Genomic DNA, 15,758 nt, shown 5'->3' with positions numbered 1-15,758 from the left:
ATCTGTATGGCTTATGACAGGTCACTGATCCCTCAGGGACCTGCCCCCTATTTTACATACTGAATATAATATGTTTTAAAAAAAAAAATATTAATTCACATTCAGCAGGCAAGTGCCGGTGGTGGTGCCTGCACTGTAGCATGATGATATCTATAATGTCTATTTAATAATTTTATTTGGTGTTCAGGAACACAGGACATACTCGGGTACAGGATCACACAGGTCCAGGTTTAGACTGCACTGGTGAGGGTAGCGGTATAGGTGCGCACAAGACAGATCAGGTTCTGTTAGATGCAGGATGGGGTCAGGAGTTGGTTACAGAAGAATACACATGATCAGGTTCAAACAGGGCAAGCATGATGAACAGGATCAGGTTAAGGGAGCACAGGTACAGGGACCTTACAACTAAGTAGCAGAAAGCACACTGATTACTACAATTGCTAAGGTACCTCCCAATAATGGAGGGTGCCTTAAATATCAAACAGCTCTATCATGTAACATGAAGGAAAGGCTAAGTGCAACATGAAGGGACAAGGGAAAGAGAACCAAACACTAGGGAAGGGAGGAGTGAAGACCCCTAGACAGATCTAGCATCACCCTGTCTGCCCTATTGTCCCTACACAGGTTCCGCACCTAACGCTGAGCAAGATACCTAATCCCTGCCTGACCCTGGCAATAAGCCCTGCACCGGGAAGGACAGGATGCGCGCTAGTCAAACCCCACTACCGCTAAAGACAGCTAGGATACACAATACAAGGGGATACTTAGCTTGTGTAGACTCAGAGAGAAACACGGTCGTCCTTCAAACTCCAATGAGGACGCTAGCTGCCTGCTGCAGCTCCAAGCCTCAACAGGGAAGTAAAAATAGAAAATATCACCCAGCAGCAAGTAAACCAACACTCAGGTCCAGGTGTGGCCATTGGCACCTGGGTAGGTGGCCACTCGTCTGCAAAGCATACTACTGAGACCTTCTGCAGATGGATGCAGTGCAATGGTCTGCTGCCTCTGACACATCCGTGACAGTCTCGCTGCTATTGGCTGAGGATGTTTTCAGACGTGCAGGTGCTGCCCCTTTAATAGGCAGGGAGCGTGCGCCTGGAGCAGACTCCCAGGAGACCGGCGTCACACAACCGACTATAAATCATCTCAGCGTCCATCTAGAAAATGGACAAGTTTATTTCACTACCAGAAATGCAGAGGAAAGAGCGGCTCGACCACTTGACCCTACATAACTTTAGATGGAGGTGGACGGCTCGATCAGCACAAGGATCACCCTGAATCTAGCGCTCCTGGAAACTCCCGTCAGTAAGATCACTGATGGCTCAGGGAAAGATAAAGGGTATGTGCACACGTTGTGAATTCTGTGTGGATTTTTCCCCATGGAATCTGCAGAATCCGCAGGTAAAATGACCTGCGTCCTGATTTACTGCGGAATTACTGAGAATTTTGTGTGGATTTGGACTGCGGATTCCTATAATGGAATTGTCATAGTTTGAACAGGGCTCTTGCCCTGCACTCACAGGGTTAAGTGTTCGTGGCCTCTTTCTGGATCTGGTAGGGGTATTTATGCTCACTCTTTACCAGGGTTGTCTGTCAACTATACTGTTGTTTGGGTGTGCCTGACCCCTGGTGTGCGTGTATTCTGCGTTGCTTGTTTGCTTCTCGTGTATGACCCAGTCTGTTCCCTCACTCTGTACTCCGTCTCTCGTTTTGGTATTATTGTCTTTCCTGGTTCTGACCTCCTGGCTTGGCTATCGTTACTCCGTTACAGTTTGTCCCTGTTGTACCGTCTATTGCCCGTTCTGGTTTTCTGATCTATTGCTACGTCCTGACTATCCGCTCTGTCTAACCCTTTGGTACTGTATTGCTATCTTGTGCTTTGACCTCGGCTTCATCTGGTTTCTATCTCTGTCTATGCCCCTTGGTAACATTGTCTTGTAGATACTTTTCTAGGAGTTTCCCTGCAACTCCTGGCTCTATGGAGCTGAGGCCACACCCCCAGCAGTCACGTGCTTCAAATCCTGTGAGACTGGGGCATGCATTGTCACCACTGATGCCCCGCTCTGCAGATATCTTTGTGCATAGTCTTTGTACTCAGGACACGCGCATTGGCTCAGTGAGCAAGTGCAGTGCGGTGTTCTTGACAGGAATGGGTGTAAAAACCCTCACCCGCAGAGCAGCACTCCACAGAGAATAATGGAGCCTCTGGCACCGACCTCCACCGGCACTCCACATAGAAAATAGAGCCACCGGCACCGACCTCCACCCGCAGGGCCGCACTCCACATAGAGAATAATGGAGCCTCCAGCACCTACCTCCACCCCCAGAGCCGCACTCCACATAGAGAATAATGGAGCCTCCGGCACCGAGCTCCACCCGCAGAGCCGCACTCCACATAGAGAATAATGGAGCCTCCGGCACCGACCTCCACCCGCAGAGCCACACTCCACAGAGAATAATGGAACCTGCAGCACCGACCTCCACCCGCAGAGCCGCACTCCACATAGAGAATAATGGAGCCTCCAGCACCGAACTCCACCCGCAGAGCCGCACTCCACATAGAGAATAATGGAGCCTCCAGCACCGACCTCCACCCGCAGAGCCGCACTCCACATAGAGAATAATGGAGCCTCCGGCACCTACCTCCACCCGCAGAACCACACTCCACATAGAGAATAATGGAGCCTCCGGCACCTACCTCCACCCGCAGAGCCGCACTCCACATAGAGAATAATGGAGCCTCCGGCACCGACCTCCACCCGCAGAGCCACACTCCACATAGAGAATAATGGAGCCTCCAGCACCTACCTCCACCCGCAGAGCCGCACTCCACATAGAGAATAATGGAGCGTCCAGCACCGACCTCCACCCGCAGAGCCACACTCCACATAGAGAATAATGGAGCCTCCATCACCGACCTCCACCCGCAGAGCCACACTCCACATAGAGAATAATGGAGCCTCCAGCACCGACCTCCACCCACAGAGCCGTACTCCACATAGAGAATAATGGAGCCTCCAGCACCGACCTCCACCCGCAGAGCCACACTCCACAGAGAATAATGGAGCCTCCAGCACCGACCTCCACCCGCAGAGCCACACTCCACATAGAGAATAATGGAGCCTCCAGCACCGACCTCCACCCGTAGAGCCGCACTCCACATAGAGAATAATGGCGCCTCCAGCACCGACCTCCACCCGCAGAGCCACACTCCACATAGAGAATAATTGAGCCTCCGGCACCGACCTCCACCCACAGAGCCACACCCCACATAGAGAATAATGGAGCCTCCAGCACCGACCTCCACCCGCACTCCACATAGAGAATAATGGAGCCTCCAGCACCGACCTCCACCCGCAGAGCCGCACTCCACATAGAGAAAAATGGAGCCTCCGGCACCGACCTCCACCCGCAGAGCCACACTCCACATAGAGAATAATTGAGCCTCCAGCACCGACCCCCACCCGCAGAACCGCACTCCACATTGAGAATAATGGAGCCTCCATCACCGACCTCCACCCGCAGAGCCACACTCCACATAGAGAATAATGGAGCCTCCAGCACTGACCTCCACATAGAGAATAATGGAGCCTCCAGCATCGACCTCCACCCGCAGAGCCGCACTCCACATACAGAATAATGGAGCCTCCAGCACCGACCTCCACCCGCAGAGCCACACTCCACATAGAGAATAATGGAGCCTCCGGCACCGACCTCCACCCGCACTCTACATAGAGAATAATGGAGCCTCCAGCACCGACCTCCACCCGCAGAGCCACACTCCACATAGAGAATAATTGAGCCTCCGGCACCGACCTCCACCCACAGAGCCACACCCCAAATAGAGAATAATGGAGCCTCCAGCACCGACCTCCACCCGCACTCACGCACTCCACATAGAGAATAATGGAGCCTCCGGCACCGACCTCCACCCGCAGAGCCACACTCAACATAGAGAATAATTGAGCCTCCGGCACCGACCTCCACCCACAGAGCAACACCCCACATAGAGAATAATGGAGCCTCCAGCACCGACCTCCACCCGCAGAGCCGCACTCCACATAGAGAATAATAGAGCCTCCGGCACCGACCTCCACCCGCAGAGCCGCACTCCACACAGAGAATAATGGAGCCTCTAGCACCGACCTCCACCCGCAGAGCCGCACTCCACATAGAGAATAATGGAGCCTCCAGCACTGACCTCCACCCGCAGAGCCACTCTCCACATAGAGAATAATGGAGCCTCCAGCACCGACCTCCACCCGCAGAGCCGCACTCCACATAAAGAATAATGGAGCCTCCAGCACCGACCTCCACCCGCAGAGCCACACTCCACATAGAGAATAATGGAGCCTCCAGCACTGACCTCCACTCGCACTCCACATAGAGAATAATGGAGCCTCCAGCATCGACCTCCACCCGCAGAGCCGCACTCCACATAGAGAATAATGGAGCCTCCAGCACCGACCTCCACCCGCAGAGCCACACTCCACATAGAGAATAATGGAGCCTCCGGCACCGACCTCCACCCGCAGAGCCACACTCCACATAGAGAATAATGGAGCCTCCGGCACCGACCTCCACCTGCAGAGCCGCACTCCACATAGAGAATAATGGAGCCTCCAGCACCGACCTCCACCCGCAGAGCCGCACTCCACATAGAGAATAATGGAGCCTCCAGCACCGACCTCCACCCGCAGAGCCGCACTCCACATAGAGAATAATGGAGCCTCCAGCACCGACCTCCACCCGCAGAGCCGCACTCCACATAGAGAATAATGGAGCCTCCAGCACCGACCTCCACCCGCAGAGCCACACTCCACATAGAGAATAATGGAGCCTCCGGCACCGACCTCCACCCGCAGTTCCACACTCCACATAGAGAATAATGGAGCCTCTAGCACCTACCTCCACCAGCAGAGCCGCACTCCACATAGAGAATAATGGAGCCTCCGGCACCGACCTCCACCCGCAGAGCCACACTCCACATAGAGAATAATGGAGCCTCCAGCACCTACCTCCACCAGCAGAGCCGCACTCCACATAGAGAATAATGGAGCCTCCAGCACCGACCTCCACCCGCAGAGCCACACTCCACATAGAGAATAATGGAGCCTCCAGCACCGACCTCCACCCGCAGAGCCGCACTCCACATAGAGAATAATGGAGCCTCCAGCACCGACCTCCACCCGCAGAACCACACTCCACATAGAGAATAATGGAGCCTCCGACACCGACCTCCACCCGCAGAGCCGCACTCCACATAGAGAATAATGGAGCCTCCGGCACCGACCTCCACCCGCAGTTCCACACTCCACATAGAGAATAATGGAGCCTCTAGCACCTACCTCCACCAGCAGAGCCGCACTCCACATAGAGAATAATGGAGCCTCCAGCACCGACCTCCACCCGCAGAGCCACACTCCACATAGAGAATAATGGAGCCTCCATCACCGACCTCCACCCACAGAGCCACACCCCACATAGAGAATAATGGAGCCTCCAGCACCGACCTCCACCCGCAGAGCCGCACTCCACATAGAGAATAATAGAGCCTCCGGCACCGACCTCCATCCGCAGAGCCGCACTCCACACAGAGAATAATGGAGCCTCTAGCACCGACCTCCACCCGCAGAGCCGCACTCCACATAGAGAATAATGGAGCCTCCAGCACTGACCTCCACCCGCAGAGCCACTCTCCACATAGAGAATAATGGAGCCTCCAGCACCGACCTCCACCCGCAGAGCCGCACTCCACATAGAGAATAATGGAGCCTCCAGCACCGACCTCCACCCGCAGAGCCACACTCCACATAGAGAATAATGGAGCCTCCAGCACTGACCTCCACTCGCACTCCACATAGAGAATAATGGAGCCTCCAGCATCGACCTCCACCCGCAGAGCCGCACTCCACATAGAGAATAATGGAGCCTCCAGCACCGACCTCCACCCGCAGAGCCACACTCCACATAGAGAATAATGGAGCCTCCGGCACCGACCTCCACCCGCAGAGCCACACTCCACATAGAGAATAATGGAGCCTCCGGAACCGACCTCCACCCGCAGAGCCGCACTCCACATAGAGAATAATGGAGCCTCCAGCACCGACCTCCACCCGCAGAGCCGCACTCCACATAGAGAATAATGGAGCCTCCAGCACCGACCTCCACCCGCAGAGCCGCACTCCACATAGAGAATAATGGAGCCTCCAGCACCGACCTCCACCCGCAGAGCCGCACTCCACATAGAGAATAATGGAGCCTCCAGCACCGACCTCCACCCGCAGAGCCGCACTCCACATAGAGAATAATGGAGCCTCCGGCACCTACCTCCACCCGCAGAGCCGCACTCCACATAGAGAATAATGGAGCCTCCGGCACCGACCTCCACCCGCAGAGCCACACTCCACATAGAGAATAATGGAGCCTCCAGCACCTACCTCCACCAGCAGAGCCGCACTCCACATAGAGAATAATGGAGCCTCCAGCACCGACCTCCACCCGCAGAGCCACACTCCACATAGAGAATAATGGAGCCTCCGGCACCTACCTCCACCCGCAGAGCCGCACTCCACATAGAGAATAATGGAGCCTCCGGCACCGACCTCCACCCGCAGAGCCACACTCCACATAGAGAATAATGGAGCCTCCAGCACCTACCTCCACCAGCAGAGCCGCACTCCACATAGAGAATAATGGAGCCTCCAGCACCAACCTCCACCCGCAGAGCCACACTCCACATAGAGAATAATGGAGCCTCCATCACCGACCTCCACCCGCAGAGCCACACTCCACATAGAGAATAATGGAGCCTCCATCACCGACCTCCACCCGCAGAGCCACACTCCACATAGAGAATAATGGAGCCTCCAGCACCGACCTCCACCCACAGAGCCACACCCCACATAGAGAATAATGGAGCCTCCAGCACCGACCTCCACCCGCACTCCACATAGAGAATAATGGAGCCTCCAGCACTGACCTCCACTCGCACTTCACATAGAGAATAATGGAGCCTCCGGCACCGACCTCCACCCACATTCCACATAGAGAATAATGGAGCCTCCAGCACTGACCTCCACCCGCAGAGCCACACTCCACATAGAGAATAATGGAGCCTCCAGCACCGACCTCCACCCGCACTCCACATAGAGAATAATGGAGCCTCCAGCACTGACCTCCACCCGCAGAGCGGCACTCCACATAGAGAATAATGGAGCCTCCAGCACTGACCTCCACCCGCAGAGCCACACTCCACATAGAGAATAATGGAGCCTCCAGCACCAACCTCCACCCGCACAGCCGCACTCCACATAGAGAATAATGGAGCCTCCAGCACCGACCTCCACCCGCAGAGCCGCACTCCACATAGAGAATAATGGAGCCTCCAGCACCGACCTCCACCCGCAGAGCCGCACTCCACATATAGAATAACGGAGCCTCCAGCACCGACCCCCACCCGCAGAGCCGCACTCCACATAGAGAATAATGGAGCCTCCAGCACTGACCTCCACTCGCACTCCACATAAAGAATAATGGAGCCTCCAGCATCGACCTCCACCCGCAGAGCCACACTCCACACAGAGAATAATGGAGCCTCCATCACCGACCTCCACCCGCAGAGCCGCACTCCACATAGAGAATAATGGAGCCTCCAGCACCGACCTCCACCCGCAGAACCGCACTCCACATAGAGAATAATGGAGCCTCCATCACCGACCTCCACCCGCAGAGCTGCACTCCACATAAAGAATAATGGAGCGTCTGGCACCGACCTCCACCCGCAGAGCCACTCTCCACATAGAGAATAATGGAGCCTCCAGCACCGACCTCCACCCGCAGAGCCGCACTCCACATAGAGAATAATGGAGCCTCCATCACCGACCTCCACCCGCAGAGCCGCACTCCACATAGAGAATAATGGAGCCTCCGGCACCGACCTCCACCCGCAGAGCCGCACTCCACATAGAGAATAATGGAGCCTCCAGCACCGTCCTCCACCCGCACTCCACATAGAGAATAATGGAGCCTCCAGCACCGACCTCCACCCGCAGAGCCGCACTCCACATAGAGAATAATGGAGCCTCCAGCACCGACCTCCACCCGCAGAGCCGCACTCCACATAGAGAATAATGGAGCCTCCGGCACCTACCTCCACCCGCAGAACCACACTCCACATAGAGAATAATGGAGCCTCCGGCACCTACCTCCACCCGCAGAGCCGCACTCCACATAGAGAATAATGGAGACTCCAGCACCGACCTCCACCCGCAGAGCCGCACTCCACATAGAGAATAATGGAGCCTCCGGCACCTACCTCCACCCGCAGAACCACACTCCACATAGAGAATAATGGAGCCTCCGGCACCTACCTCCACCCGCAGAGCCGCACTCCACATAGAGAATAATGGAGCCTCCGGCACCGACCTCCACCCGCAGAGCCACACTCCACATAGAGAATAATGGAGCCTTCAGCACCTACCTCCACCCGCAGAGCCGCACTCCACATAGAGAATAATGGAGCGTCCAGCACCGACCTCCACCCGCAGAGCCACACTCCACATAGAGAATAATGGAGCCTCCAGCACCGACATCCACCCGCAGAGCCGCACTCCACATAGAAAATAATGGAGCCTCCATCACCGACCTCCACCCGCAGAGCCACACTCCACATAGAGAATAATGGAGCCTCCAGCACCGACCTCCACCCACAGAGACGTACTCCACATAGAGAATAATGGAGCCTCCAGCACCGACCTCCACCCGCAGAGCCACACTCCACAGAGAATAATGGAGCCTCCAGCACCGACCTCCACCCGCAGAGCCACACTCCACATAGAGAATAATGGAGCCTCCAGCACCGACCTCCACCCGTAGAGCCGCACTCCACATAGAGAATAATGGAGCCTCCAGCACCGACCTCCACCCGCAGAGCCACACTCCACATAGAGAATAATTGAGCCTCCGGCACCGACCTCCACCCACAGAGCCACACCCCACATAGAGAATAATGGAGCCTCCAGCACCGACCTCCACCCGCACTCCACATAGAGAATAATGGAGCCTCCAGCACCGACCTCCACCCGCAGAGCCGCACTCCACATAGAGAAAAAGGGAGCCTCCGGCACCGACCTCCACCCGCAGAGCCACACTCCACATAGAGAATAATTGAGCCTCCGGCACCCACCTCCACCCGCAGAACCACACTCCACATAGAGAATAATGGAGCCTCCAGCACCGACCTCCACCCGAAGAGCCACACTCCACATAGAGAATAATGGAGCCTCCAGCACCGACCCCCACCCGCAGAACCGCACTCCACATAGAGAATAATGGAGCCTCCATCACCGACCTCCACCCGCAGAGCCACACTCCACATAGAGAATAATGGAGCCTCCAGCACTGACCTCCACATAGAGAATAATGGAGCCTCCAGCATCGACCTCCACCCGCAGAGCCGCACTCCACATAGAGAATAATGGAGCCTCCAGCACCGACCTCCACCCGCAGAGCCACACTCCACATAGAGAATAATGGAGCCTCCGGCACCGACCTCCACCCGCACTCTACATAGAGAATAATGGAGCCTCCAGCACCGACCTCCACCTGCAGAGCCACACTCCACATAGAGAATAATTGAGCCTCCGGCACCGACCTCCACCCACAGAGCCACACCCCACATAGAGAATAATGGAGCCTCCAGCACCGACCTCCACCCGCACTCCCGCACTCCACATAGAGAATAATGGAGCCTCCGGCACTGACCTCCACCCGCAGAGCCACACTCAACATAGAGAATAATTGAGCCTCCGGCACCGACCTCCACCCACAGAGCAACACCCCACATAGAGAATAATGGAGCCTCCAGCACCGACCTCCACCCGCAGAGCCGCACTCCACATAGAGAATAATAGAGCCTCCGGCACCGACCTCCACCCGCAGAGCCGCACTCCACACAGAGAATAATGGAGCCTCTAGCACCGACCTCCACCCGCAGAGCCGCACTCCACATAGAGAATAATGGAGCCTCCAGCACTGACCTCCACCCGCAGAGCCACTCTCCACATAGAGAATAATGGAGCCTCCAGCACCGACCTCCACCCGCAGAGCCGCACTCCACATAAAGAATAATGGAGCCTCCAGCACCGACCTCCACCCGCAGAGCCACACTCCACATAGAGAATAATGGAGCCTCCAGCACTGACCTCCACTCGCACTCCACATAGAGAATAATGGAGCCTCCAGCATCGACCTCCACCCGCAGAGCCGCACTCCACATAGAGAATAATGGAGCCTCCAGCACCGACCTCCACCCGCAGAGCCACACTCCACATAGAGAATAATGGAGCCTCCGGCACCGACCTCCACCCGCAGAGCCACACTCCACATAGAGAATAATGGAGCCTCCGGCACTGACCTCCACCTGCAGAGCCGCACTCCACATAGAGAATAATGGAGCCTCCAGCACCGACCTCCACCCGCAGAGCCGCACTCCACATAGAGAATAATGGAGCCTCCAGCACCGACCTCCACCCGCAGAGCCGCACTCCACATAGAGAATAATGGAGCCTCCAGCACCGACTTCCACCCGCAGAGCCGCACTCCACATAGAGAATAATGGAGCCTCCAGCACCGACCTCCACCCGCAGAGCCGCACTCCACATAGAGAATAATGGAGCCTCCAGCACCGACCTCCACCCGCAGAGCCGCACTCCACATAGAGAATAATGGAGCCTCCGGCACCTACCTCCACCCGCAGAGCCGCACTCCACATAGAGAATAATGGAGCCTCCGGCACCGACCTCCACCCGCAGAGCCACACTCCACATAGAGAATAATGGAGCCTCCAGCACCTACCTCCACCAGCAGAGCCGCACTCCACATAGAGAATAATGGAGCCTCCAGCACCGACCTCCACCCGCAGAGCCACACTCCACATAGAGAATAATGGAGCCTCCAGCACCGACCTCCACCTGCAGAGCCGCACTCCACATAGAGAATAATGGAGCCTCCAGCACCGACCTCCACCCACAGAGCCACACTCCACATAGAGAATAATGGAGCCTCCAGCACCGACCTCCACCCACAGAGCCACACTCCACATAGAGAATAATGGAGCCTCCAGCACCGACCTCCACCCGCACTCCACATAGAGAATAATGGAGCCTCCAGCACCGACCTCCACCCGCACTCCACATAGAGAATAATGTAGCCTCCGGCACCGACCTCCACCCGCAGAGCCGCACTCCACATAGAGAATAATGGAGCCTCCAGCACCGACCTCCACCCGCAGAGCCACACTCCACATAGAGAATAATGGAGCCTCCAGCACCTACCTCCACCAGCAGAGCCGCACTCCACATAGAGAATAATGGAGCCTCCAGCACCGACCTCCACCCGCAGAGCCACACTCCACATAGAGAATAATGGAGCCTCCAGCACCGACCTCCACCTGCAGAGCCGCACTCCACATAGAGAATAATGGAGCCTCCAGCACCGACCTCCACCCGCAGAACCACACTCCACATAGAGAATAATGGAGCCTCCGGCACCTACCTCCACCCGCAGAGCCGCACTCCACATAGAGAATAATGGAGCCTCCGGCACCGACCTCCACCCGCAGAGCCACACTCCACATAGAGAATAATGGAGCCTCTAGCACCTACCTCCACCAGCAGAGCCGCACTCCACATAGAGAATAATGGAGCCTCCAGCACCGACCTCCACCCGCAGAGCCACACTCCACATAGAGAATAATGGAGCCTCCATCACCGACCTCCACCCACAGAGCCACACCCCACATAGAGAATAATGGAGCCTCCAGCACCGACCTCCACCCGCAGAGCCGCACTCCACATAGAGAATAATAGAGCCTCCGGCACCGACCTCCATCCGCAGAGCCGCACTCCACACAGAGAATAATGGAGCCTCTAGCACCGACCTCCACCCGCAGAGCCGCACTCCACATAGAGAATAATGGAGCCTCCAGCACTGACCTCCACCCGCAGAGCCACTCTCCACATAGAGAATAATGGAGCCTCCAGCACCGACCTCCACCCGCAGAGCCGCACTCCACATAGAGAATAATGGAGCCTCCAGCACCGACCTCCACCCGCAGAGCCACACTCCACATAGAGAATAATGGAGCCTCCAGCACTGACCTCCACTCGCACTCCACATAGAGAATAATGGAGCCTCCAGCATCGACCTCCACCCGCAGAGCCGCACTCCACATAGAGAATAATGGAGCCTCCAGCACCGACCTCCACCCGCAGAGCCACACTCCACATAGAGAATAATGGAGCCTCCGGCACCGACCTCCACCCGCAGAGCCACACTCCACATAGAGAATAATGGAGCCTCCGGAACCGACCTCCACCCGCAGAGCCGCACTCCACATAGAGAATAATGGAGCCTCCAGCACCGACCTCCACCCGCAGAGCCACACTCCACATAGAGAATAATGGAGCCTCCAGCACCGACCTCCACCCACAGAGCCACACCCCACATAGAGAATAATGGAGCCTCCAGCACCGACCTCCACCCGCACTCCACATAGAGAATAATGGAGCCTCCAGCACTGACCTCCACTCGCACTTCATATAGAGAATAATGGAGCCTCCGGCACCGACCTCCACCCGCATTCCACGTAGAGAATAATGGAGCCTCCAGCACTGACCTCCACCCGCAGAGCCACACTCCACATAGAGAATAATGGAGCCTCCAGCACCGACCTCCACCCGCACTCCACATAGAGAATAATGGAGCCTCCAGCACTGACCTCCACTCGCACTTCACATAGAGAATAATGGAGCCTCCAGCACTGACCTCCACCCGCAGAGCGGCACTCCACATAGAGAATAATGGAGCCTCCAGCACCGACCTCCACCCGCAGAGCCACACTCCACATAGAGAATAATGGAGCCTCCAGCACCAACCTCCACCCGCACAGCCGCACTCCACATAGAGAATAATGGAGCCTCCAGCACCGACCTCCACCCGCAGAGCCGCACTCCACATAGAGAATAATGGAGCCTCCAGCACCGACCTCCACCCGCAGAGCCGCACTCCACATATAGAATAACGGAGCCTCCAGCACCGACCCCCACCCGCAGAGCCGCACTCCACATAGAGAATAATGGAGCCTCCAGCACTGACCTCCACTCGCACTCCACATAAAGAATAATGGAGCCTCCAGCATCGACCTCCACCCGCAGAGCCACACTCCACACAGAGAATAATGGAGCGTCTGGCACCGACCTCCACCCGCAGAGCCACTCTCCACATAGAGAATAACGGAGCCTCCAGCACCGACCTCCACCCGCAGAGCCGCACTCCACATAGAGAATAATGGAGCCTCCGGCACCGACCTCCACCCGCAGAGCCGCACTCCACATAGAGAATAATGGAGCCTCCAGCACCGTCCTCCACCCGCAGAGCCACACTCTACATAGAGAATAATGGAGCCTCCAGCACCGACCCCCACCCGCAGAACCGCACTCCACATAGAGAATAATGGAGCCTCCATCACCGACCTCCACCCGCAGAGCCACACTCCACATAGAGAATAATGGAGCCTCCAGCACCGACCTCCACCCACAGAGCCACACTCCACATAGAGAATAATGGAGCCTCCAGCACCGACCTCCACCCGCACTCCACATAGAGAATAATGGAGCCTCCAGCACTGACCTCCACCCGCAGAGCCGCACTCCACATAGAGAATAATGGAGCCTCCAGCACCGACCTCCGCCCGCAGAGCCGCACTCCACATAGAGAATAATGGAGCCTCCAGCACCTACCTCCTTCCGCAGAGCCGCACTCCACATAGAGAATAATGGAGCCTCTAGCACCGACCTCCACCCGCAGAGCCGCACTCCACATAGAGAATAATGGAGCCTCCAGCACCGACCTCCACCCGCAGAGCCACACTCCACATAGAGAATAATGGAGCCTCCAGCACCGACCTCCACCCACAGAGCCACACTCCACATAGAGAATAATGGAGCCTCCAGCACCGACCTCCACCCGCACTCCACATAGAGAATAATGGAGCCTCCAGCACCGACCTCCACCCGCACTCCACATAGAGAATAATGTAGCCTCCGGCACCGACCTCCACCCGCAGAGCCGCACTCCACATAGAGAATAATGGAGCCTCCAGCACCGACCTCCACCCGCAGAGCCACACTCCACATAGAGAATAATGTAGCCTCCGGCACCGACCTCCACCCGCAGAGCCGCACTCCACATAGAGAATAATGGAGCCTCCAGCACCGACCTCCACCCGCAGAGCCGCACTCCACATAGAGAATAATGGAGCCTCCAGCACTTACCTCCACCCGCAGAGCCACACTCCACATAGAGAATAATGGAGCCTCCGGCACCGACCTCCACCCGCAGAGCCGCACTCCACATAGAGAATAATGGGGCCTCCAGCACCGACCTCCACCCGCAGAGCCACACTCCACATAGAGAATAATGGAGCCTCCAGCACCGACCTCCACCCACAGAGCCACACTCCACATAGAGAATAATGGAGCCTCCAGCACCGACCTCCACCCACAGAGCCACACTCCACATAGAGAATAATGGAGCCTCCACCCGCAGAGCCACACTCCACATAGAGAATAATGGAGCCTCCAGCACCGACCTCCACCCACAGAGCCGCACTCCACATAGAGAATAATGGAGCCTCCGGCACCGACCTCCACCCGCAGAGCCGCACTCCACGTAGAGAATAATGGAGCCTCCACCCGCAGAGCCGCACTCCACATAGAGAATAATGGAGCCTCCAGCACCGACCTCCACCCGCAGAGCCGCACTCCACATAGAGAATAATGGAGCCTCCCGCAGAGCCGCACTCCACATATATGGCTGCTCTGTGCGCACAGGACCTGTGATGAGGTCACAGGAGGGGAGGAGTCAGGGGTCACATGATCAGGGGCCTCAGTGTGTGCAGGACTCTGCTGTGCTGGTTGTCATGGTGCTCAGCGTCAGACTGGAACACCTTGTACTCACCAGAGAAAATCATTCTTGGGGCCCACTATGTAGCTACATAGAGATAAATACAAGACCACCAATTGTGCGGTAAAACGTGCTAATATCCGGGTATAATATAAGGTAGTACAAAGCTTAATTATGTAGCAGGAGTTGGGGCAGCCCCCTCATATAGTATAATGCAGCCCCCTCATATAGTATAATGCAGCCCCCTCATATAGTATAATGCAGCCCCCTCATATAGTATAATTCAGCCCCCTCATATAGTATAAAGCAGCCCCCCTCATAGGGTATAATGCTATATATAGAGATAGATAGATAGATATAAATATAGATAAATAAATAGATATAGAGATAAATGGAAAAAAATCAGGCCGCGCTCCAGTTCAAGGAAAAGTTGTGGCCTTTAATCCAGCACCAAGTGGGGCAACGTTTTGACCTCACAGCACGGTCTTTGTGCTTTACCACTTGGTGCTGACTGATTTTTTTCCATTTATATTTTGCGTTGGACAACCGCATTACTCAGGAAGTATTGCCCCCAAAATCGGCTCAAGTTTGTGCTGCTGTCTGTTTTCTATTTAGATCTAGAGATAGAGATATATAGAGATATAAAAAAAAAAAACAATACTCACCTCTCCTCTCTCCCAAGCTGATTCCGGTGGCGGCTCTGCTTCAGTGTCAGGAGCTGCCATCTGCCAGACACACAGCGGGTGCACTATGAAGTGACGTCATCGTACCGGCTGTGAGTCAGGAGCAGA

General features: G+C 56.0%; 1 protein-coding gene across 3 annotated transcripts in view; it reads right to left on the bottom strand.

Annotated features, from left to right (window-relative positions):
* The window catches only part of LOC141059306 (uncharacterized), a 54,063-nt gene extending 39,253 nt beyond the window's left edge, over nucleotides 1-14,810 (bottom strand). The window contains exon 1 of one of the 3 annotated variants that reach the window (XM_073555635.1): nucleotides 14,709-14,810. In XM_073555635.1, coding sequence (XP_073411736.1) covers nucleotides 14,709-14,777 — 69 coding nt within the window. In that variant the 5' untranslated portion in view covers nucleotides 14,778-14,810. Of the gene's footprint in view, nucleotides 1-6,000; nucleotides 6,103-10,912; nucleotides 10,955-14,708 lie in introns of those variants that run through there. The other 2 variants (XM_073555637.1, XM_073555636.1) reach the window with 2 other exon arrangements.
* Between the last annotated feature and the right edge of the window lie 948 nt (nucleotides 14,811-15,758).

This window comes from Dendrobates tinctorius, unplaced genomic scaffold, assembly GCF_039654945.1.
Source record: "Dendrobates tinctorius isolate UK_male_01 unplaced genomic scaffold, ASM3965494v1 ptg000226l, whole genome shotgun sequence".
NCBI lineage: Eukaryota > Metazoa > Chordata > Amphibia > Anura > Dendrobatidae > Dendrobates > Dendrobates tinctorius.
This window is presented reverse-complemented; position numbering and strand designations above follow the sequence as displayed.